Source organism: Silurus meridionalis, chromosome 4 (genome assembly GCF_014805685.1).
Source record: "Silurus meridionalis isolate SWU-2019-XX chromosome 4, ASM1480568v1, whole genome shotgun sequence".
NCBI lineage: Eukaryota > Metazoa > Chordata > Actinopteri > Siluriformes > Siluridae > Silurus > Silurus meridionalis.
The window spans coordinates 25,580,672-25,606,123 of record NC_060887.1 but is presented as its reverse complement, the minus strand read 5'-3'; the positions used below and the strand labels follow the sequence as shown (position 1 = coordinate 25,606,123).

The window sequence follows — 25,452 nt, the reverse complement described above, 5'->3', positions numbered from 1 at the left end:
CCAGAGCACCACATTCTTCAAACCCGGGACACATCAAACCGACGGGGGGAAACGCCGGGTGTTGTTGAGTGTTGGACGGCTTTAGTTGTTTTTTTGTGGGTTCCGCACTGTTGGCTTTAGTCGGACGGCGTCAGCTGTTTTATCGGCTGATTCTGCGTGTCGCATCGCCGAGAAAGAGAACCAGGATTGGCTATTTATCTTGGCGAATGAGCACACGAGGGAAAAACGGAACTGACGAAAGCGGAGTCCAGACGGAACACACAGACACGTGTTATCCTATTAATGTATCACCTCATGTTGGGAGGAAGATTCCTTAATTAATAAGCATGGCTTTGTGGAGTGAAGATGTCGAGGACCAGCTAATCAGCATGATCCAGGAGAGGCCGCCACTGTACGACATTACACAGAAACTTTACGCCAACCGATCAGTGAAAGCTGGCCTCTGGCGTGAGATTGAAGACAAACTTGTTATATCAGGTAAGTTTTTCAAGTCAAGTCATGTCAGGATTTATTGTCATTTCAAATAAATACGGTGCAGTACAACGTGAAACCAAACATCGTTTCCCCAGTGTGCAGATGTGCAGCATTTAGTGCACGTGGATTTCCCATATGAATAATACAATACTGTACATGTAAACATTTGGTTCAATAAGAAGTGTGCAAACAGAGTTTTGCTTTCCAGTTGATGTGTGTTTGATTATTTTTATCCACTGTTGAAATTGTGTGTTACTCGCTATTTATTGATTAGGCAATTGTTTTGTTTTGGGAAAAACTACAATGAGGTATTGAGCAAGATTTTACTATAAGTGGACTGCAGTTACTTGTGATGTAGTTACAAAAAACAACAGTATAGACTAAAGAACAATTCGATATAAAACATTACTTATATTACTACGTTTTCATATACATCCTCCTTATATTGTTCGGGTGGTCGAGGTTGATATGGGTTTTACAAATTGATAACTAATCAGTAATGAAGTACCTTTTAGTCAGTCTAACAGTCCTGTTTCATATGTACACACTATCTACTTAAGAAAGTGTATTATATTGTTGAATATTCAGTTACTAGCCTGTAAATAATCCCTTTTTTGAGTAACTTATAATCAGCACTGGTTGGCACTGCTTACCAGACTGAATTTTTGTCTTACAGAGAAAGAGCTTAAGAAGCGGTGGGAATCTCTGAGAACGCAGTACATACGGTACAAGAAACTTGCACCTTCAGGAAGTTCAGGTGCACAGAGGACAGGCAGGCAACAATGGATCCTGGACCGACTGCAGTTTTTGGAATCCCACACTAAAAGAAAAGAAACCAAGTTCAACCTAGTTACCACGGTAATTCGTTTTTGTTTGTTTTGTGTTTTTTTTCTCCCTTTTTTATTAAAAATAAAAGCATTTCATTTATCTACTTTTATGTACTCACTGTAACTAGCTTTGGACCAATGCATCAACTAAAATGTAAAAACTAATTGGCAAGATATGGTTACTGATTATACAGGTGATGGTTCATACCGAACTTTTCACATGCAGCCTTTCATATGTTAACTTCGTCTCATTCTGTATTTGTCATTCAAAATGTTTCATTAAATGCACCTGAATAAAGCCATTACAATCACACTGACTATACTAATGTAGCTATTCACAATCAGCATTTCAGACCTCACTTCAAACACATATAGACCAACTTTCAGGCTTTTGCTTTGTTGTAGATAAGAATGCTTGTTGAATAGTTGTATAACATATGATGTGACGACTGTTGTGACTGTGACTGTGTTTTTTTTTATTTAGGAACCTTCATTTGCTAGTGATTCCAGTTCACCTTTGGGTAATACCACAAACACTGACACCCGGACCAGCACTTCTGAAGAACAATACTTATTTAAGTCTGAGAAAAGGTCCTGCAGTCCGCTGGGAGAAAGCAGCATCTTTGGACTAGAGTCTTCATCGATTATAGATGACCCTTTGCAAAGAACATTCAGCCAGGCAAGCAATCAGAGGCCTCGGAAGAAGCGTAGCAGGCAATCCCTGAACAACTCTGCCAATGACGAGTCATCCAATTTGCTGCGCACCATTGGCAGAACACTCGAAAAGTTAGCACATCAGGAGGAACACAATGATGCAATTGCAGCATATTGCAAAAACTTTGAGCACAGAATGCGGACACTTCCACCACATTTACTGCCACATTTTCAACATGAGGTGGACAACTGTCTCTATAAGTATTCAGTTGGACCACTGAATATAAAGACTGAAGATTAAAGGCTTCTCATAACATGATTATTAATGCATCATTCTATTGCATCTACAGAATCACATTTCTACAGCAGCTCCTCTTTCGAATAGCACTAGCACATTTTCTATTGAGGAGAGCATCACTCAGTTCAGCATGTTGGACTCAACGTCCTGTCTTCCATCTTCTCACCTGTGCCAAAGTTACCTAGCAATCTTGCACAGCTTCCTCGCCTCACTCGCACATCAGCAGGGTGCTCACTTTCCTTTGCACCCAGTGTGAGATCCTTCCAGAGGTCGGCCGTAGTTCTCCTGAGGTAATTCTCCACTCGGTATAAAAGAAATACATTGGGATTGATTGTAGAAAGGTTGCCATTTGGGTACTAATTATACAGAGATACCATGAGAGTATCTAATTAGACATTAAAGACAAAATACAGCTTTGGGAGTTAACTGTAAAAGTAAACTGTAAACATTAGCAGTTGTTGAACATATGAGCTTAATCCTATTGTGTTTGAAAAACTGGTGTAAAAATGATATGCATTAGAAAGTCTGCATTAGACTTTTTATAAAAAAAAAAAAATTATGAAATAATTAGTTTGCTTTCAGAAAGAATAAACAGACTGACACGCAAAACTTCTACCATATTTGGAAAAACATGAGGTGTACATGCACACCGTCACATGGCTTCGAGAGTAGAGAAAAAAAACAGGCTAAGTGTTAACAGATCAACATTAATGTCCATGTAGATGATCATTTATGTGTAAAACTAGCCAAAGTGGCTTAGCATTTCATTAGCTAGAACGAACACTGAATGGAATGTTTTTTGTTTTGTTTTTTTCCACTGGAGAATTGTATAACCTCAGTTAATTTCATGCTAGTGCCTTCATGCTAGCTGTCAGTGAGTCTACAATTATCTCATTTACCTTAAGGTGAAAGGGCTACAATAGCAGATCTTGTGGATCTCCAAGAACAGAAGGCTAAGGCTGCAGTGGGGTAGGGCTCAGCTAAACTATACAGCTGAAAATGGGAAAAGTATGATGGTGTGAAGAATGCACACTTTGGGCCTGTTAACACCTGGTTTGAGTGACGGTCAGTTTGAGTACTGTTGCCAAATGTGTGCATCTCTGGGGCAGTGAATGAATTTTATGAAGTGCACAACGTGGTCTGTTTTTTATTTTTTTTGCAGAGCTCTGTTTTATAGATTAAAGCAGTGACAAAAGCTAAAATATTGTGTTCACTTTTTTTTATTTTATATTTAACTGCTGTGAAAACCATTGTTTCTTAATGTATTGATGAATGTACTTTAGGTTTGGCTTTTACTGGCCTACATTTCATTCTGTTCCACATCTGCACCTCAATGTGTTGGCACCTTCTAGTCAAATAGGCTTTATGTCTGGCTTCTACCAGATAGACTCCTGCTGGTTCATCACAAGGAGCCTGCTGAACAGATGATGGATCATTCGAACTGCTGGATGATTCTAAATCTAGCATGTCTCTTATCATACAGCAAAGGTTTTTGTTTTAGTTCTCCTTTGAAATATGGTGAAAGAAAATGGGTTCAGTTTCCTGTATGTCAAGCAGCACTGGTCTCTTCATAGGGAAACAGTGGCTCCTTCTGTGCAGAGTGGTTTTACTGCTGAGTATCTGTAGGCAGCCATAATGTTTACAGAAGTGGTCTGTTGAAGCTTCATTTAATTTGACTCTAGGAAGTAAATTGTATGTATATTTTGACAAAAGTAGTTAAATCTGCTCAACGAGTTGGTCAGTGGGCTCAAATTTATCACACAGGCTTGTTATTGTGATTTGGGATAGAATGAAAAGCTCTTTTGTTTTGCCTCTGTTTAGTGAAAACACAGAGGCTACAATTCATATTTGCGAAAAAAAAAGGCTTTTTAGCTGATGCAGCTTTTTGCTTTAGTAGCTTGCCACAGTACATTGATTATTTTGGATAATGGGTTTAATAATCTATTATACTGTGCACAAATAATTAGCAATAATTTAACCAGACCTTTTTTTTTTTTGCATGATCTGAAAACCTGAAAAGGATGTACACATGTGCCAATTATTCTGTCAGGGTTTTTACAGGCATTGCATTTGTAGAGCTGATCTCACTTCAAAACATGAAGTATGTGGAAAAAATAAGTAGTTTCTGTGGTGCTAATAAAAAATGCTAGTGGTAATGATCTCATCTCCAGACCTGTCTAGACTGTTATTTCCTTCACCCTGTCTTCATTACAAATACCAGACATAGATTATGGTTGAGCTTTTATATCATGGCAGTTGCCTAATCTTTTAATAATTTGTAGAGAAATGCTAAGCAAAAGTTGTCTGTGATGATTTAAAACGTTTTATAGAACTGTAAAGAGCATTATAAGGTTTTCTTTATTCTGAAAGATGGGATTTTAAAAGACAGCTGTGAGAGACAGCTCATAGCATTACTACCTCAGATGTAGGTGAACCGGCTACACTAAATTGTATGTGGTGCAAAGGACTGATGTTCTGTCCAGGGTTATTTCCACCTCATACTCAATGTTCCTGGAAATAAGCAACCCAAACAAGGATAAAGCTGAAGATCGATGAATAATTCATGCTAGCTGTCCAAATGCTGCCACTCAAAAAGAGCAGTGGTAATATTTTGTGTTTAACAGTGCAATACACTGCACATGCTTATTCACAACTGTTTTCAACTGATCCACTTAAGCCTACATTCAAGTCTTCTCAATCCATTTAGAGTCAACCAGGAAGTAGCACTGATTTCTAAAGGTGTCCTATTACCAACACACACTGCTCAATTACTGGAAAAAAAAAAATCATTGTGGCTGAAGAGATAATACTCAAGCATTTCATATTTCATAAACTGAGTGGTGGTCATCAGTATAGAAGAAATATTGTGAACATAAGTGAAAAAAACAACTAAAACCCATGCACAGTGTTTGTGTGATTCTGTCTATATTACAGGCTGACCAATTGCTCCAAAGAAACTCTATGGACTAAGAATAGTAATATCACAATATTTTTCCATCAAGAATGCAAATGGATTGACTGAGTGCTTCAGAAAAACAGGTGAAACTGAATGCTTCTAGGGTATGTTTTATTTTTTCCTCTAAACAATGAATTTTAAATTGAATGCTTGAGAATAATGTGTGTACATCGGCCCTTGACAAGTATGATTTTATCAAGTAACTATGTCTGCCTGAACAGATAGGGAAAAAAGATTGTTATATTTGATTAGTTTATTTGCCATTTTGATTATAATGCATATCAGTAAATTATATGCACCTTTTTTTTAAATCAGACTTTTACAAATGTTAGCATAAGCTAAACCGATTTCTGCAAAAAATCTACTAAATTCAATACTCAGGTGTGTCAAGGCGTGAAAGCCAATAACCTGTAAATTACTCAGTGCAGGCTTGCTACAGCTTACATTATTGTATATAGTATATTTCGTATGACAGTACTTATATTAAAAGTTGTTTTTATTTAATATTAATCATGGTACAAAAAAACTAACTATTTTTCAAACAATTTTCAAGCAGAGATCAGACATCACTTAAATTACATGAATCTATGATTCATATGTTGATCAGATGTTTGTTAGAGGAAAAAAAGATGACCTCTTTATTTTGTTGTTAATTGTTTACAAGTCTGAAACAGTAATTTAAGTCTTTGTTTTTGGAATTAAGGTTAGCACATGTTAACCCTAACCCTAATCACACTTGTGGTTCACAACCTTAATTAATTGGTGTATCCCATAATATAAGTAGCTACGTGACTACGTGCTCCTGGCAATCGTCAACCTTATGTAATGAAGCATATTACATTTATATTTTTTAAGGCATGCTGGCAAAAGTTTTACGAATTATGGGTTTTCTCACCTGAGCGCTGTTTATAGATGATGTACCTCTGTATTGCAAGACTGTAAATGGTCTCCCAAGAAAAACCATTAGACCTAGAATAAATCTCTAGTAGTAAGATTCCTAAAAAATTGAATAAATAATGATACTCTTAGTGAATCCATATTTATTGTATGTCCTTTTAATTATTTATATTTTAATTTTTGAAAAAGCACTTTAAATTTCTGTTGCGTTCAAAAAGTGCTATAAATAAAATTGACATTGAATTGGTTATCAAGCTGATTATTTGTTTAATCATTTTTTTCATTGTCTAGTACATCAATATCATTTTGTTTCCAGTAAAACCAACCAGTGTTTTAATATTATGTAATACAGTATAGTAATAAATAATTTAGATATGGTATTCATGGTAATGTTCTAAATCCGCTCGTAGTTTTAAGAAATAAAGCCTAGATAGATAGATAGATAGATAGATAGATAGATAGATAGATAGATAGATAGATAGATAGATAGATAGATAGATAGATAGATAGATAGATAGATAGATAGATAGGTAGGTAGGTAGGTAGGTAGGTAGGTAGGGGATAGGGGGTCGCCACAGCAGATCATCCGTCTCCATACTCACCTGTCCCATACATCTGCCTCTTTCAACCAATGTCCTCCCTCACCACATCCATAAACCTCCTCCTTGGTCTTCCTCTTTTCCACCTTCCTGGTGGCTCCATCCTCACCATTCTCCTACCGATATACCCCATGCCCCTCCTCTGCTGTTATACTAATGGACAAATTTGTATTTTCTCATTTTTAATCCATGTAAATATTATAAAACTAATAATAAAACTGACCTTAAAACATGCTTTAACTCCAACTAAAGTGCAGCTGACCTGTTTTTTCCAAAGATGCATTAACAGTTTTAGCAAAGGGGTTTGAGGCCACGGGGTGCCATAGAAATATTTTTCATTGCAGTTTCAATTTTCTAAGCAAACAGCAGAAGGCTCTAAAAATGACATACTGCTCATTTAAAACATGTCACTGAGTTAAGTTCACTCAAGGATACCAGAATCTGAGCATTGCTGCAACTGTGAACTCAATCAGAGAAAAGCAGAGGATACTGGATGATACTCAATTGTGTGTCATGCAATGAACTAAAGTCTTACTACATGATTAATCATTATCATTCATTTGTATTTTAACAATTGCTTATGGAAAAAGTGTGATTAGCACTCGATCATCTTTCCCTTGCCACAGCATCTCCCCTTCGAAATGGACTTGCCCTTGTTTCCGTGCCCGGAGCAGCAGTCCAACCAACTTGTTTGAAATGGAGACATAATGTTCAAACAGCTTGCCAAACTCAATTTCCCGTCTCCCATCTTCTCGCCTGTGCCCAAGTTCTCTTATGATCTGGCACAGCTCTGACACCTCCTTGCCGATGTGAGATTGAGCTTCCGTCCCTCTGCGCTCAGTGTGAGAACCCTCCCGCGGTCGACCATAGTCCGCCTGACTCCACACGGGGCGAAAGGCCATCACCTCAACACTAGTAAATGGATTGTGTTTCTGATAATCCTTATGATCTTCAGACCATTTCTGCCAGGTCTGTGTTAGTCCTTTCACTGAAGCGGCTTCATCTCCTCGGCTTTTTGATTGCTTGTCCGTCTCCATGTTGTGCTTTATAACATCTCTGTGTTAGATTGACACACACAGGGAGTGACAGTGCTCGGGTTCACGTGTCACTTACAGGACACCAAGGGGATCCAACTACAGCAAACCTATGAATATTTTAATAGAAGTACAAACAAAGTTAACCTGCAGTACTTGTCCTCAAGTTAAGCAACAATCATTTTTTGAAAGCTTGAAAACATGCATTATAAAAGATCTTAGAATAAGTGGTGGACGAGGTATACCATTCCTATACAAATACCCACAGGGAGTATTAAATAATACTCCAGTATAGTCCCTACTTTTACATTACAAGTAAAAAGTATAAAAGTACTTGCTCTTGAGTGTGCTTAAGTAAAAGTACTGATATAACAACTATATTTTATTAATATATCAAACATTTTAATGCTTCATTCCCCTGCACAGTTTTCCTTTATAAAGACAGAGATTTCTAATGTTTCAAAGTGGCAGTTCCTTTACGCCTTACAAACTCTCAAGAAGCACAGGGTTACTGTGCACTATTATATAACATTAGTGCACATGATAACCTTTTGTTTTTTCCTATATTTTACCTTCAGAAGGTAATATATATATATATATATATATATATATATATATATATATATATATATATATATATATATATATGTATATATATTACCTTCTGAAGTAGGGAATGCATGAGTACATTTTTTACCCAGTTATGGGCAATAAGGGCAGGAGACATCTGTTTAATGAGCATGTTTCATATTAAGACCTAAGATGAGTTTGATCAAACATTTAACTTCACGGCACTGCACTGCACAAAAGTCTGATTTTGTAATAACATCAATAAACTCATCTTTTTGTAGGTTTCGGTAGTTTCAAAGATAAACATTACTGTACTCACGTTCCTCATGAGCTGCATCAGAATCCTTACCATCATGCAGCTGTAGTGGTATACTGACTCCGCCAGTGTTTCGCTCAACACTGAGCACAACTGGTAACAAGTAAACACAGTTACATTCACAATACGTTTTATTCGTTCAATTTTATTCATAATTTCACGTCACTTTACACTACTTTATCCATTGCGAGTCGACGACAGCTAGGAACTGTATTTGGGAAGGTAGCGTTGCCTGCCGGACTGTTTTGATAGGTGCATTAAGACATGGCGCTGCACTGTGGAAAAACATGCCGGCAGTATTTATTACATTTAGCACACGACAATGTGGACTTCAGATTACCGGTATGTCATGCTAAAACTCGTTACGATCATAACCTCTTGTTGTTCTCGACGAAGAAGTTTTTATTTGATCAATACAGACTGTGGTATACTGTAAACATCATTTTAGAAAGCGATGATTCGGCGGATGATTGCTTATCAGAAGTGATCAAACAATCGAAGTATATAAATGCGTTTATAATCGTTGTTTGTTTGTTTGTTTTAGGAGATCAGATCTTTGCTATCACTTGTGGGTCGGCAGTGTGTTTCAACAGAAACCTTCAACGAGACGGTAAAAACAACCAATATACCCTTAACATAAGATATTTATTATCAGGATTTATAGCTGTGTGAAATCGATGAAGTCATCTCGCATTTTAAAATAGAACCTAAAATGGAAGATTATGGCTTATCTAATTATACAGGGAAATGGCTTGCATTGCTGTCAGATCTGTCTACAATATTTTTTATTTGCTTCTGGCTTTTTAAAGCTTTTCACTTAACAAACCAAAGTGTGATTTCTTTTTCTTCTTCACCCCTTTAGTCACCCTTTTGGCGCCTACATGGTCTATCAGAGGATGACGTGAGGAGTGTTATGGCAAGAACAGTTTGTGCCAAGTAGGTGTGAGTGATACTGAGCAGACAAACTAATCAGAGATTGTTTTCCAGACAAGGAATAAGCATACGGAATAAATCATATACTGTACATTACTGTAGCTCAGTGGGTTTGGTTTTGTGCTGGTGATTGAAACATTTTGTTAAAATCTAAGGCCTGCCAGTAAGGCTCATTACCCTCAAATGTTTATCTGGATCCTTGGATGGTTCCACATTACTTCTAGTGTGCTTTGACAAAAAGTGTTTGCCAAAGTCCTGTTTGTTCTGCTGTCCCCCAAAGTTCAATTTTGGCTCATTTACTTTGTTGCATTTATATTTCCCCCCTTGTTCAGCTTATAAAATCCTCTCATTTTGAGTGAACATTTTTATGTGGATAATCCACACATTTATATACATTTAAAAAGGGTCAGAATTTGCAGACTTCTATGTTATTAATCTCTATATCTGAGATGAAACCATTGATTTCCTATTTTCTCGCTGTGTGCAGTAATAAGACAAGCCTAAAGTCTTGCTAACTGGCCCCCCTCAACAGGAGAAAGCCTAGGAGTTATATGTAACAGACTTACCATTTTATCTATATGGCCACAATAATCCCAAAACTAAGTTTTTTCCCAATACTTATATGATCCTTCTCTGTGGCTGATAAACTGATTTATTCTTTTGTTTTCTCCATGAACTCATTACTTTAATGTGCTTCTTGCTGGGCCGAATAAGTCCACAACAAATAAATAACAATAAAAAAAACAAAAAAACAAACAGTTAGAATCCTGACCGGCTGCCATCAGACATAATTGACTGCTGAATGTATAATAATTTTTTTTAATGGAGTAGTTGAGATTATATTTGTATTATTATTTATACATGTGTTGTTTTTATGTAAAGTTCATAGAGAGGCTATGTTGAAAGTAAAATAAATTTGTATTTAAATGGTAATTTAAGAGTTAGTGTCACTATGCTGTAACTATAATATGAAAATCTTTTAGCTAGAATATTGCTGTGCCTATTTTACTTCACGTTTAGGTCTGCATTTGAGCTTTGGGGTCATGGAAGAACTGTCTCTGAGCTGAAGTCTTCAGTACTGGAGTATCCCACAGAGCACATGGTGTGTGCCAACTGATTAACTACTAATTTTAAGATGTGTAAAAAAAAAATATATATATATATATATATATATATATGTGTGTGTGTGTGTTCCTTACTAACCTGTATGCATTGTGTGCACATAGACACCTTTTCTTCAACAAAAATCAACATACAAGATTAATGTCTACACTTTCAACAAGACATTACTGTTCACAGACAGAATAGAGAAGATAGACGTAAGTATATATTTTTATTTCATTTGTGTTGGATAGGTTTATTTAAGGGTATTAATACTCATATTAGTTTATATTTATAACTTTACAAAAAAACTATAGGGCAATGTGTTAATTTAAATTTATGTTAAATATCCTGTCTCTACAGTGTTTTTAATTTTCTGGCAAAATTAAGTAATTGGACAGACAATATATCATCTGTCCCCCCACAGGCCTTGGACTTTCTCCCTTTTCAAGGTAAAGTCAATCTGAATGATCCCGAACACATTTTTTGCTTACTAGAAGACTATGGACTGGATCCCAACAATATTCCTGATGAACCTTTCTGCATGTATTTCGGTAGATTTGTAAGTGAGCATTTTATGCACTCCTGTTTTTATACAATTATTTTTATTATTTTAATTCAGAAATTCACCATTAGAGATATCTATACTCCGAATGAAATGGAATGTAATCAAGCCCTAGTAGTTGTAAGCACAACAGCAAAGCTCATTTGAGGATTTCTTGGATCAGTTCAATTGTATATGTTCTTGGTTTTCCTGCTCAATTTCTTCAGTTATTTAGATGTAGTAAAGGAGCTGTTGATATTTTTAAAGGCTTGAATGGTGCATTGCTCAAGGCTTTGATTAATACTTTCTTCCAGATTGCAGATGGACAAAGGGAACTAATTCGTTCCCACAGTGTGAAAAAGAGACACTTTATTGGAAACACCAGCATGGATGCAGGCCTTTCCTTTATAATGGCCAACCATGGCAAAGTAAAAGCTCATGATTTGGTGTATGATCCTTTTGTTGGAACAGGTGAGATAAAACACACCAAGACGACAGTCACATTTTATGCTGTTTAGATTAGGTCGGGTTTACACAGAAGTTCAGACAAAGTGACAGTGGGGTTTTAACCATTTTTAGGTCAGTTTGTGTACGACTACATTTTACTTAGCCACCCTAACACTGTTTTAGATCCAAAAGACACAAAAATGGATGATACCTTAAAAACAAAAAAAACCTAAAACATTATTTATTTAAATGACAGTCCAGATATATTTTTGCATAAATTGGATTCTCAATGCATTTGGCATTTCTTCATTAAAAATATTCAAAATAAACCGTACCATTTTATTGATTCCTTTACAAACATGGCCAGTCCACATCCTGGCATGTTGTTTGGGAGGTTAAAGAAAACTCTGAGAAATTCAGAGGAAACCCACAATAACATGGGAAGAACCAGTGAGGCTGCTACACCACTGCTGACACTTTTTATCGGGTCTCATTTGAATAGAATTTTAAATGTACTGCACAACACCATTTTTGGTTTAACATTTAAATTCAAAAGTCTATGAGTAGAATATGAACAGACGATTCACCAAATGAGGATGTGAACCTCAGGCTTTAACACTTTATTATACATATACATTTTATATCGAGAATCTCAGTTAGCCCGTGTAAATTACAGCTGATTTTGACATTTAAAAGGACTGTTATATTTATAAATATATAATATTTATTCGTGACTAATCGTCTGATTGTCATCAGATAACTCGTGAATCATCACAACTTAATTGCGCATTTTTATCTGTTTTAAATGTACCCTAAATAAGTACTTTTCAAGTTTTGTACTTTACTTTAAATAGTTGTTAGTACTCTAATCAACATGGGCATGGACAAATATTGATGCTTTATGCAAATGTATGTTTATTATTAGTGAAATTAGACTCAATTTAGAGCATGAAGACAAAATATTCCTTCAAATGTTTAAAAGTGATTATGGTGTTTTAATTTACGTAAATCTTTAGAACACCACCAGGAACTTTTGCTATGTTCTCACACAGACTGCCGATTGTGTGCATCATGGAGGATTCTGGTGCTTTATTTGAGAATTGGTGCATCAGCCAAACAAATGTTTAGTGATTTTAAAAGATTTTTTCAGTATAGTTTATTTATGTATTTTTATATCCGAGTAAAGAAACGATGTCGTGAATAAATGTGTTGCATCGAAGGCTTTAATTTAGCATCTTTAATATTTATTTAGTTATTTTTTTAATAAAGATGGTCAAAAAGATATGAGCTAATGAAATTAGTGCTGTTTTATATTTATATATGTGTGTGTGTGTGTGTGTATATATATATATATATATATATATATAAAACTAAAGTAATATATATAATAACTAAAGGTTACGTTCCTGGTTTATATTTTTAGCATTTTATGGTGGAATATAATTTGAACCACATCTGATAGTCCTGAGGTTTGTTCTCTCCATTCTGTGTGTTTGTAGCATGCTAACATGCATGTGCATTTGCAGGCGGGTTCAGTTGTGCCAGTTATTCTTTAAACAGAGGTGTGAGATCTGCTGGCCAGATGTGCTAATTTCCTACCAGCTTCGCTGGATGACCCGGGCATGCCTGGACAGAGCTCTTTAAATCCTTACATGTTAAAAGCATTAACAAGGAGATTTCTTTGTAAAAAAAAATGTCAAACTAACTTGCTAATTTTTTTGTTTTTACTGCCTTTGTTTTCTGTTTTTAGGAAGTCTTCTTGTAGCATGCTCTCATTTTGGAGCTTATGTGTGTGGGACAGACATTGATTATAACACTATACATGGAGTAGGTAAATGAAAACCTCTGTTATATTGTAGTGCTTATTGAATTTTATTTTAGTCTCTTATAAAATAGTAACAAAGGAGCAAATAGCTATATATTGATGTGTATTTGGTTTACAGGAAAAGCCAGCAGGAAGAATCAGAAATGGAGAGGCCCAGATGAGAACATCCGTGCGAACCTGCGGCAGTATGGAACCGAGTGCTTTTATGTTGATGTCATGGTATCTGACGCCTCAAAACCTGTATGGAGGGAAAGGACGCTGTTTGATGCCATCATTACAGACCGTATGTTTCTATGGAAGCATTTCACACTCTTTCCCAGCATGCCTGCTTCATTTTATTAGTAGAATTTTACGGCATTAAAAAAAAATTTGCTAATTTATATCATATGCCAAAACCAACATAAAACATTTTATATTTATAAAAATGTACAGTAGCATGTGTTTTATGTGAAATCCTTTTGTTTTCCCCATGTTTGCCAGAGCGCATTTTCTTTTAAAATTTTGTTTTATTAGCCCTTTTAACAATAGCCATTTTACACAAGCAGCAGAACAGAACAGATCTAGACATAGGATTACACTGATCATCTATAACATTAAAATCACCGGACTTCACAAGACCTCTGAAGGTGGTATCTGGCACTGCAATGTTTCAGCAGATCCTTTAGTTGCAGCCTGTAAGTTGCGAAGTGAAGCCTCCATCGGTCAGAATTGTTTGTCCAGCCCACAGATGTTAGATTTGTTTGAGATCTGGGATTTTGGGGGTCCATGTTCTCTGTATATAGTAGCCGACTTTAAGTTTGTCATCAATTTGTGCTACACCAGCTCGTCTGTGGGATAGCCTTTGTTCCTCACACATGTTCATGAGCCTTGGGCAACTATGATTCTGTCTCTGGTTCATTTTGTTGTCCCACCATGGACCACTAGAGTTGGTACTAAACACTGTATACCAGAAAAACACCCCGAAAGACCTGAACTTATGGGAAATGCTCTGACCCATCAAGCCATCTCAATCTGGCCTTGCAATTATATTTTTCCTGCTTTCAAAACATCAATGGAAATGACTGTTCACTTGCAGTATCCCACCCATGAAAGGTGCTTGTGTAACAGGATAATCAGTGTTATTCACTTCATCTGTCAGTGGCTTGAATTTTATTGTCGATTCCTATAGTATAAGCCAGAGGAGAGGGGCAAGGTCTAGGCTTTTGTCTAGGTGACAAAAGAATTTAATAATTGCAGTAGAATATAAATCATTAGTGTTTTTCCTTAAACATATGTCATAGAACAAAGTGCCAAATGGTGTTCAGAACAACAAGGAACGCAATGAAACATCTGGAAATATTGACAGGTCAAGAGTTTTATAATGGATTTGCTTTGTCATATTTTATAATATTTTATAGGTTTAAAGGAATGTGATAAAAATATTTCTGAGGTGGTTATTTTCAGAAGAAATCAGCTGCCAAGTATTTCCCAAAGGGGAACGGATGTGTGGATATGATTTGCTGCGGTTTCTTGTAGCTGTTTTGAGTTTTTCGGTATGAAAGAAAAAAAAAAAGGTTACACCAGTACACAGAGGATATGTTAAGTCTTTTAGTCTATTTGCAGTCATAGTAGATCGCCGATTTAACAGTTCTAAGTGTGTAAAGATATATATATATATATATATATATATATATATATATATATATATATATATATATATATATATATATATATATATATATATATATATCATAATATAAATAAAATAAAACGAATACCCTGGAATAAGCACAGGATGGTCTACGTGATTACATAGCAGTTCTTATGTACAAGTCTGTTGCATCTAGGTGAGATAGTGTCAGAAAATAGCATTAAGCTTCAAGTCAGCAGATAATGAATTTGATGTGTATGTTATAAACCATATGAACACTGGAGACAGAGCCTTTCTTTGTTTCTCCATTACGATTTATTCATGCAGAGGTTATACAGGTGCATATCAATAAATGAGAATATAATTAAACAGTTGATTTATTTCAATACAAAAAGTGAAACTCGTGTGTGTGTGTGTGTGTGTGTGTGTGTGTGTGTGTGTGTGTGTGTGTGTGTGTATAGATATATAGATATATAGATATATAGATAGATGATTATGGCTTACAGCTAATGAAAACCCACAATTCAGTATCTCAGAAAATTGTGAAAAAGTTAAATATTGGAGATTTGTGGTGTCACACTCTAATCAGCTCCAAACACATACAAACACATTAAATCCAAACACACACAAAGTTTTCCTGAGGCTTAAAATGGTGTCTCAGTCTGGTTCAGGCTACACAATCATAGGGGAAGACTGCTGACTTGACAGTTGTCCAGAAGACGATAATTGACCCCCTGCACATGGAGGGTAAGACACAAAAGGTCATCGCTAAAGAAGCTGCTGTTCACAGACTGCTGTATCCAAGCACATTAATGGAAAGTTTAATGGAAGGAAAAAATGTGGTAGAAAAGGTGAAAGAAGAATTCAAGAATGTAGGAAGATTCACAAAAAGTGGACTGCAGCTTGAGTCAGTGCTTCAAGAGCCACCACGCACAGACGTATTCAAGGGCTACAACTGATGCATTCCTTGTGTCAAGCAATTCCTGATCCAGAGACACAACGTAAGAGGTGTCTTACCTGGGCAAAGGACAAAAAGGATTGGACTGTTGCTCAGTGGGCCAAAGTTGTCTTTTCAGATGAAAGGGAAAAAAATTTTGCATTTCATTTGGAAATCAAGGTTCCAGAGTCTGGAGGAAGAAGGAGAGAGGCACAGGATCCAAGATGCTTGAGGTCCAGTGTAAAGTTTGCACAGTCAGTGGTTTGAGAATCATGTCATCTGCTGGTGTGGGTCCACTGTGTTTTATCAAGTCCATGATCAGCACAGCCGTCTACCAGGAAGTTCTAGAGCACTTCATGCGTCCATCTGCTGACCAGCTTTATGGAGATGGTGATTTAATTTTCCAGCAGGATTTGGCACCTGCCCACACTTTCAAAAGCACCAAAAGTTAGATAAGTGACCATGGTGTTGGTGCGCTTGACTGTCCAGCAAACTCCTCAGACCTGAACCCCGTAGAGAATCTATGTGGTATTGTCAAGAGGAAAATGAGAAACAAGACACTAAAAAATGCAAATGAGCTGAAGGCCACTGTCAGAAAAACCTGGGCTTCCATACCACCTCAGCAGTGCCACAGACTGACCAAACCCCCTGCCACACTAAATTGAGGCAGTAATTAAAGCAAAAGGAGCCCATACCAAGTATTGAGTACATGCATTGTAAATGAACATATTTTCCAGAAGACCAACAATTTACTAAAAATATTTTTTCATTGGCCTTATGAAGTATTTGAAGTTTTTAAGATAGTGAATTGGTGGGTTTTTGTTATTTGTGAGCCAAAACCATCAAAATAAAAAAAAAATAAACACTTGAAATATATCAGTCTGTGTGTGATGAATCTGTATAATATACAAGTTTTACTTTTTGTATTGAATTACTAAAATAAATCAACATTTTAATGATATTCTAATTTATTGAGATGCACCTGTATATAAAAACTTGTTCTATTTATTTGCTTATTTGTTGTATTCATATTTGTGTTGCAATCATGACACTGATATACTCTCTATACTGTTTTCTGCACTATATAAAAATTTCTTCTCTTTTTGCCTCATTGGCAGCTCCTTATGGAATTCGTGAATCGACAAGAAAGACGGGTTCTCACAAAGAGGTCACAACTCCTCCTGAGAACTTGTAAGTTCAGTTCGGTTCAAATTTATTTATATAGAGTTTTGATCAATGGACATTGTTAAAAAAGCAGCTTTAGAGGAATATGTACATTACAAATATATATTTTAATTTAATTCTACGATTTAAGGCAATCAACTGTTCACTAATGGGTGCTTGAATGCAAAACTATTCCATAAACTATTCCATAAGTCCATAAAAGTCTGTTATGCTTCAATTCATTTTGCTCCAAATAATTAACATCAATTTGCTAGGGATCAAATACAGTCGATATTTAAACTCAACATTTTAGGTATTGTGGATTATCTTTGAAAATGGCCCTTATACTTTTAAAATGCTTCCGACAAAATAGTCACATGTAAAGAATTTACAGTCTGTTTTATAGCGCTCTGTTAAACCTAGTGCTGGACCCATTCCCTAGGTTTCATGCACCATGTATCAAGGAAAACATGCATTTAGATATTTACCGAGCTCATTAAAGTAATAGTATTTATCAGCGTCTTGCGAAACCTGCCTTGCATTTTTTGTTTTTGTTTTTGTTCCCATTCAAGGAATTTCAAGCAAAAAAAAAAAAAAACTATTTCAAAACGTGAAATGTTTTGCCAAAGTAGACAATGAAAAAGGCATTTATCTGTACTGTTTTTCTCCAGTTAACTTCAGTGGGTAATTATTTTTGTTGCATGAAATGTCAAGAAAACCCACAGGAGAAATATTTTAGGCAGGAAAAAAAATACTGCAGTTAGATGTCGAATTATGTGCGGCATGAATTCAGTGACATGTGGCATCATTTATCATGTCTCTTTTCCACAGCAAAACAATAAAACACACCACAGAAAAAAAACAACCAACAACTAAGAAATTGGTCTTTTTTTATTTTTTGTTTAGATTTTGTTATATTCATTTCTAACGTCCTTATTTTATTGACTTTATGTATAGAAGATGTTGTGTAAATGAATTTCTGTGTATAACGTAGTGCTGTTTTGTCGTGCAGTGCTGGAGAGAGTCACGTCCCTGTGACTATGGAATATCATCTAAGTGATATCTTTGCGGACCTCCTACGTTTTGCAGCTCATCATTTGGTCATGGGTGGACGCCTGGTATACTGGCTACCAGTTTACAGACCAGAGTAAGTCATCGTTATTCTACATCACTTGTCTGTTTAGCAGTGGTCAAAGTTGAACTGGTCATCAGTATAAATCAGTATAAACATTAGTAGTATAAACCTTCAGTTTAATCGCAGTTGTTTCACTAGGGGGCAGTCTGTCGCTTTGTGAGAGCTTGTAACTTGCATGATAATTATAAACTCGCTTACTCTGACATGCTGAGGCCTGTTGCCTGTGGAGCAGGTGGGAATAAGGGACATTCCAGTCCTCGCTTGCGGATGCTGACTACACATAGCCATGTCCACTCGGCCACTGATTACAGGGCTGATGAGCAAAGCTGAGGAGGAGGAGGAGGGTGATCTGTTTTACAGTCAGCACTTACCTCATCTGACATGCAAGCTGCCATCAATAGTGTTTTTTACCTCTTTGTTGGAAATTCTTTTCTTCAGACTTGTTGACTCAGACAGTAATATATTATACTTGTATATACTGTACGTGGTCTGTTTATGCTAAAAGATGTCTCAAGCTGAACTCTTACTGTCTGAAAGTTATAATAACAAAAGTATGACCCGGGTGACATTCATGGAGTCGAGTCAGGGTTGATCCATTGTAACGCATGTGCGGATTAAACAGAGTCGTGCTCTAATTTAGGGATGATATGGGTGTCCTGTTTCGATTGACCTGAATGTGCGAGGCTCTGATGACAGATATAAAGGGATTTAAGTGAGAGCCGTGACCACACAGACCTCACACGAGGCCAAGTTCCTGTCATGCATGCAGCTGGATTTTTATGTCTGGTTTTACAGCGCAGAATAATTGTCTTTTACAAGTGGAATCGCAGAATTTAGGTTGGTAGTATTCAGTGAAGATGCATTCGTTTGGTTGGAGGAATAATTCCATTTTCTATGGCACAACAAACTTTGTACCACCAATATCCAGCCAATCAGAACATTGAAGTGTTTTGGCTTTTCTGTCAATTATGTTATTGGTAGAGTCAGAAAGCTCTGATGCATTACCGTTATGGCCTTCTAGTTTATGGCTTGTTTTAGTGCACATCTGCCAAAGTTACTAACTGGCCCTTTAACTAAAGTTGAATTTTTCCGATAAGGAGAGGAGAAGAATTAGTGGTTCTTACTTATACTTGTGATTCTTGACAGTGTCTAGGGTAACTGTTGTTCATAAACAAAAATGCCTTAAGAATGGTGTTTGCTACAGAATGTTGGTGCTGGAGTGCCACTGGGAAGCCCACAGTCAGTTTTGAAAACAGTGGACTTTCCCCTCAAGGAACACAAAGCTTTGGTCCTCAACTCTGACAGCAGTTTAAATACCTCAGTGCAGATGGAGCACAGCCTCTCCGCCATGCATTAACACACACGCTGCAGCTTCTTGAGCTCGGTTGCTTTTCGACTTTATTAATGTCAGAACACTTGTAATGTTCCAGCATTATTTGCTGACAGCATTGTACAGAAGATACATGACTATCTGAAACATTTTACTCCAGAGAGAGAAAAAAAAGATATTAACATCAGCTTCTGATTAACTAGCAAGCTGATAAGCTGTCTTTTTTCAGACATTATTGTGAAAGTGTCTTTTACCTCATCGCATTATTTAATGGTGCCAATTCCCTGGATCTTGAACGTCTACTATTTTCCGAGTATTTACACTACTCTGGTAAATCTTATTACATCTTTTAGTTATTGAGGAAGACGGCATCAGTAAACTTATCATCTAATTTAGTTGGATTATACACGTCAGTTCTTACTGATTCAAAAGAAACGGTGACCATGTTTTGTAGCAGTTGTCCTGTAGACAAAGTCCCGTAAGCCCCTCACAGTAACACAAAGCAAAACCATGCAAGCTCGTATATCGTGTCAAAGCTTTTCCCTCATCACTGTTGTCTTGGTCTTCGCTGCTTAATCCTAACAAAGATTGGCTCAGGTAAAATATGACTGGCTCTTTAAACAGCACAGGCATCACAAGTCTTAAAGCCAACTGAATGTAATCCACATGAGTTCTGACTTAATCAGTGTTATTAAAGCATCCAGCAGCAGCGGTGACATCAATCCACTCTGACTCACAACTTTATATTCTGAAGATGAGCTGTCAGGTGATTTCTATAACCCGGGTCTCTAGAGAGTGTTTTCCCAGAAAGAAGCCATGTTTAATATTTCTCCTAGGTGACAGCAGGAGCACCATGTAAACCTCTGCATGGAGGTTGTATGTATATGTTTCAGTGGGCCGTATAAACACTCTCTGGGGTAGGGGCCACTGAGAGGGGGAAAGAAAGACATCATGAAATGTACACTAAAACACAATTGGAAAGGGTTTTTCTGTTTGTTTTTGTTCTTGCAAAAATAAACAACTCACTTGTGCTGGTTGTCTCTTGTGGATATTTAGCGACTGCTACTGTGGTCACTTGTAGCTGTGCACTGTCCAGTGGTTTCCTTTTACTTCTTATAGTTTTATATATATTTTAGTTAAAAATAAATGTTTTAAATTGCCTGTTTGATAAATATGTGATGTGCTAGGATTAGTACTAGCTTCTTTAGCAAGCCAAGTAAGCTAACTGCTAAATGCAGTCAAAAAAAAAGCTCAGTTTTTCCATTTCATTCAGTAAATTGGCACAAATTGTACACACTAATTGTGTCTAATGTACACTCATGGGAAAAATAAAATTAAATAAATAGGACAAGCCCAAAATTACACAATGTTAAGATTTTAATGGTCTTGGCAACAAATCATTGGTCAGGAAAGTAGCAAGAATTAAGCAGATAAAAAAAAAAAAGTAACTTAGTATGGAATAGATCTGTTCTGGGAACAACATTTAGAGCAAGTGGATAAACATTTTAGACCGTTTTTTTTTTTTGCAGTAGTTATAGTCAACATATTTTAATCTTTATATAGTCGATGAGTAGTTTGAAAAGGATTTGACGATCATCATTATCATGAATTTACCTTTGCGTAAAGTAAGAATTTATAAGTGAATTCCTCTGGTTTTAGCTTTTACCTTTACTGCAACAAAAGTAAACCAGCAAATGGTGGCACAGGAGGTGTCGAGAACATTTGTTTCATTCATGCTAATTTTAGGAACTATGGATTGTTGTCAGGATCGATTAAAGCTTCATTTATTAGGCAATTTATTAACTTTTTGTGCCCAGGAGTGTACATTGAACATAAATAGTCTGAACATAGAGTGATGACTGTCTATATGTTTCACATGTGCCACAGGTATTGTGAAGAGATGGTGCCATTTCACCCCTGCCTCACACTCATTAGCAACTGTGAGCAGACTCTGTCCAGCCACACATCCCGAAGGCTCATTACTATGGAGAAGACTAAGGAGCCAGAGGTTTGTGTGTGTGCTTCATTTGAGTTTATATTTTTGGAGCAGTCATGTTTACAATGTGTTGGTTAAGAGTAGTGCTTACACTCAGTGAAAACCTCACCATCTGGCTGTGGTTGACGCACTTTTTTTTATACTACACTTTAATGTCTCAATCACACGTCGGACGGAGAATAATTCATCTTTGAATTTGACAACGGTTTCACTTCAAAACGCCAAATTGTTCCCATGAAGGCCTGCGTGAATCAGTCACACACACAAAGGAGCAGTATTTTATCTGGGAAGACTGGCATGTGTCTCAGGTTGCTTGCACATCAAACCTGGAACATCAAACTTTTCATGTTTCATAGCTCAAAGTGTTGCTGCTGTTTAACCCCCTCATTTTCAGGAGAGCCGCTTTGCTTTCATGTGATCACGATTGCAGTTCTCTGCGAAAAACTTTTTGTTTTGTTTTTTTGCTCAGGGTTTCTTCAGATTAAATATTTAGTTTGCATGGCATGTGTTATTTTTCATGTAAGTTTAGACGGCTATAATTTATTCGTTTTGAATACCAGTAAAACAGTAGTACTGAATTAACTTTATGAAATTTGACCAATTTAAAATGTTTTATTTGCCAATTCATGTCTCTAGTATTATTTCACAAATTTACAAATTAGTCTTAGATCCTCACTTCCTAATACATAATAAAATGCTTAGATAATGTGAAAGTCATGCCGTAACCAATGCTATTCTTTGTGCAGCTGGAACAGCGTTATGGGAATTTATATTTTAATATTTCTTTAATATCTAGTGCAGTTCATTTGACATTTACCTGCAAATAAAACAATAAATTACACTCAGTCACATAGTAAACATTTTTGCTTTATCAGCTCACCCACACTGTAATTTACCTTTAAATAGATAGCTATCGATATCATGGCATGAAAATCGTGGCTGTGGAGGCTTTGTGGCTAATGAAGCGTTCACATTGGCAAAACGACATCAGTTTAAGTCAACCGGAAATGTAGAAAAGGCAACATTGAAACATAGCGACAAAGAGCCGGCACTCACCTACAATAAAGCACTTATCACATCCTGCTCAGTGCCACTTGCCTCTAGCAATGATTAGTTGGATGCACCACTCCTTACGAGTACAAAGAAGACATGCTTCAAGACTTTTCTCTGTTCTGGAACCCAGGTGGTGAAATGAAAGTTTTCTGGCTGTCCAAACAGCTGAGTCACTGCCTGTCTTTGCAAGAAGAATAACTCTTCATCGAAAGAACATTTTTTTTCTTTCTTCAGTATGTTTTTGTTCATACTGTACTCTCCTCCCTAACAGGGTTTTTGCTAGACACTACAAGGTACTGGATAAGAACCTTTTAATGCAATAAGTGAAATTGTAGGCAGTGTCCCTTGTGGTCTTAACAGCATATGAATGGTAAAATGATTAGCAAAATTAAACAAAAAATGATGAAGTATCTTAGTCCAGCATCTTCTGTTCTTTTCTTTACATATTTAAGCCTTGTGGGTAAATGTGCAGAAAGCTGCTGAATGCTGTTGAGCTGTTGAGCTAAAGTGCTGATGAGTAGTGTTTTTTAGCACAATTTAGACACGTGTTGAATTTTAAGTCAAACTTTATCATGATTTGACCTTCACATATATGCCATATGTCATAAACACAGCTGTTGTCATTATTATCATTATTCTTATTAATAATGATGATGATGATGATAATGAAAATATTTTTCGATTTAGTAGAAATGTTGGTAGTGTCAGATTGTGATTTATGCAAAAATCTTGAGTGTTCCTGGTATATAAAGAGGCACAGGTAACTGAGAAATGGAAACTGTATCCATCTTCTAGCATTGCCAGATATATAACATGCTGTCAAGATGTTTGAGAAATCATAGAACTTCATTGTGTGCGTTTGTCAAACAACACCCAGGCCCCAATCTAGGCTCTATTTCAGTCTTTTCCACACAGTAACTCTCTTTCTCCTCTTTATTGCTCTACTTTAACTCTGAGATTTTTGCTGTTGGGGTAAGCCCTGACTGGCAGAAACGATGTGTAAAAGGGATGGAAATAGTGGAAGGTGGCACTGATGATGCAAAGTGGTGGATTAGTCACTTCCCTTCCAGTTCTTCATGTCTCTGGCACCTCGTTATGTGTTTTCCTCCTGGTCTCCATCAATAGTCCCTGCTAACAACCTGGCCTCAAGTTCATGCAGGAAAAACTGAGGAGCTTAATAGTTTTCTGTCATTACATGTTACGCTGTGAGCTTATGGGCTACACAAACAAAACAGAGTGTCAATTGCTTGGGCTGATAAATGACAATGGTGTAGTGCTAGTGCGCTAGTTAATCAATTAAAACACTTTCTGAATTGACAGATTTTACTCTTTTGGCGTCTTAATTATTAAATGAAGAGCAACTATAGTGACACACTAGACTGCAGTGGTGTTTGGAACAACCTAATCTTATGTTGGAAACAAATAGTGGCTGCTTAGGCCTAGTGGAAACCTTTTTTGCAAATGTGTCCTTTTTATTTTGTTTATTTTATTTTGTTTTTTTACATATTTTTTGTTCATTTTTATATAGTCTGTGCAGTTAAGGGATTTACTTTGGGGGGAACAACTCCTACATGTGGAACATTTTTCTGATATACAGGCAGAAGTGTTGCTTGGACAGCAAGGCAAACATCATAGCCTAATAGAAGTATTAAATACCCAACTATGAAAAATAATTATACTGTTGTATTAATATACCTCTGTTTTCTTGCAGAAGTCAGATGCACTCGCACAGTTAGCAGACCCACGCTTCAGCCCGTACCAAGGCCATAACTCCTTCAGGGAAAAGTACTTCAGCGGCATCACCAAAAAGAATGGAAAAGGCAATGGAAAAGAACCGCATCAAACGAAGGAGAACGATGGATGAAATTGAAGATTTTTTTTATATGAGCATGTTTATGCTACAAATTTTAATTTTTTTGTAATTACATTTTTACTACTTCTTTAAAACATACATTACTTTAAAATGTGATTTGAATTAAAAAAGCATGCCTCTTTCCTTTTTTTTCCAGATTTTTTGATGAGTCCTCTTTTATATCTCACCTCAGATGAAAGCAAGTCCAAAGAGATCTAATGTGATTTATTACTGCATTATCACCATGTATTTAGATAAAGTGTGAAAGGGATTGCAATAATCCCTCTCACGTAGCAACTGCAGCAATGATGTAGAGGCAGTTTCACCTACTGTACATTGTGGGAGGATGATGGACTGCTGCTTCCTGTTGTATGAACTTAGTTAAGATAGCTGATTAATGAATCGCTCTTGAATTTAACTCCAAGAATATCATCTGGGAGACTTATGTTCAACATAAATTTGATCCATGAACATTAAGAAAAGCAATTGTTCTTCTTTGGTTGGACATAAATCAAATAATATAAATCAAAATGTTGCACATCCAAGTGTTTCTGCAAAGATTGTCTTCAGGTAGAAGTCATTTCGCCTGAGCTTACGTTACAGATAGTTCATTCCAACTGTCATAGAGTCTTGTGTAAAATTTTTCTTTTAGTTTTCATTGTTATCATTTGTTAGTTGTAAGGTTTCGCTCATCTTGGTTGGCGTCATAGTCAAATGTTGGTTTTAGATTTCTTATCTTCAGAAACAGCAGTGTGTATGCTTGGCAAGAGTGAGGGTTAAAATGTTTGACCATGAACACTTGACACTATTCGTTACATGTGCATGTTCTCTGATGATCTAGCAGCTACCTGATCTCTAAATGCTCTGGCCAAGGTTCAGT

General features: G+C 36.4%; 3 protein-coding genes across 5 annotated transcripts; 2 read left to right on the top strand and 1 right to left on the bottom strand.

Moving 5' to 3' along the window:
* The first annotated feature begins 146 nt into the window (after positions 1–146).
* LOC124385086 lies at positions 147–2,862 on the top strand. Its single transcript, XM_046848199.1, has 3 exons — positions 147–477; positions 1,151–1,332; positions 1,786–2,862. The coding sequence occupies exons 1-3, from the start codon at positions 327–329 to the stop codon at positions 2,254–2,256; spliced, it is 804 nt and encodes a 267-aa protein (XP_046704155.1). The 5' UTR covers positions 147–326; the 3' UTR covers positions 2,257–2,862.
* Positions 2,863–6,764: 3,902 nt separating this feature from the next.
* si:dkey-29b11.3 (actin-binding Rho-activating protein-like) lies at positions 6,765–8,765 on the bottom strand. 2 transcript variants are annotated; one of them, XM_046848158.1, is made up of 2 exons: positions 8,629–8,765; positions 6,765–7,849 (listed from the first exon to the last, which is right to left on the bottom strand). In XM_046848158.1, the coding sequence occupies exon 2, from the start codon at positions 7,740–7,742 to the stop codon at positions 7,284–7,286; it is 459 nt and encodes a 152-aa protein (XP_046704114.1). In that variant the 5' UTR covers positions 7,743–7,849; positions 8,629–8,765; the 3' UTR covers positions 6,765–7,283. The 2 variants fall into 2 exon arrangements, with proteins under 2 accessions (XP_046704114.1, XP_046704115.1); XM_046848159.1 differs by having other exon boundaries at positions 8,659–8,765.
* Positions 8,766–8,826: 61 nt separating this feature from the next.
* trmt11 (tRNA methyltransferase 11 homolog) lies at positions 8,827–25,112 on the top strand. Of its 2 annotated transcripts, XM_046848155.1 has the most exons (13): positions 8,827–8,967; positions 9,170–9,235; positions 9,488–9,561; positions 10,579–10,660; positions 10,785–10,877; positions 11,087–11,221; positions 11,518–11,674; positions 13,401–13,481; positions 13,594–13,758; positions 17,161–17,233; positions 18,219–18,353; positions 21,559–21,679; positions 24,432–25,112. In XM_046848155.1, the coding sequence occupies exons 1-13, from the start codon at positions 8,890–8,892 to the stop codon at positions 24,582–24,584; spliced, it is 1,413 nt and encodes a 470-aa protein (XP_046704111.1). In that variant the 5' UTR covers positions 8,827–8,889; the 3' UTR covers positions 24,585–25,112. The 2 variants fall into 2 exon arrangements, with proteins under 2 accessions (XP_046704111.1, XP_046704113.1); XM_046848157.1 differs by lacking the exons at positions 8,827–8,967; positions 9,170–9,235; positions 9,488–9,561; positions 10,579–10,660 and having other exon boundaries at positions 11,023–11,221.
* The last annotated feature ends 340 nt before the right edge of the window (positions 25,113–25,452 follow it).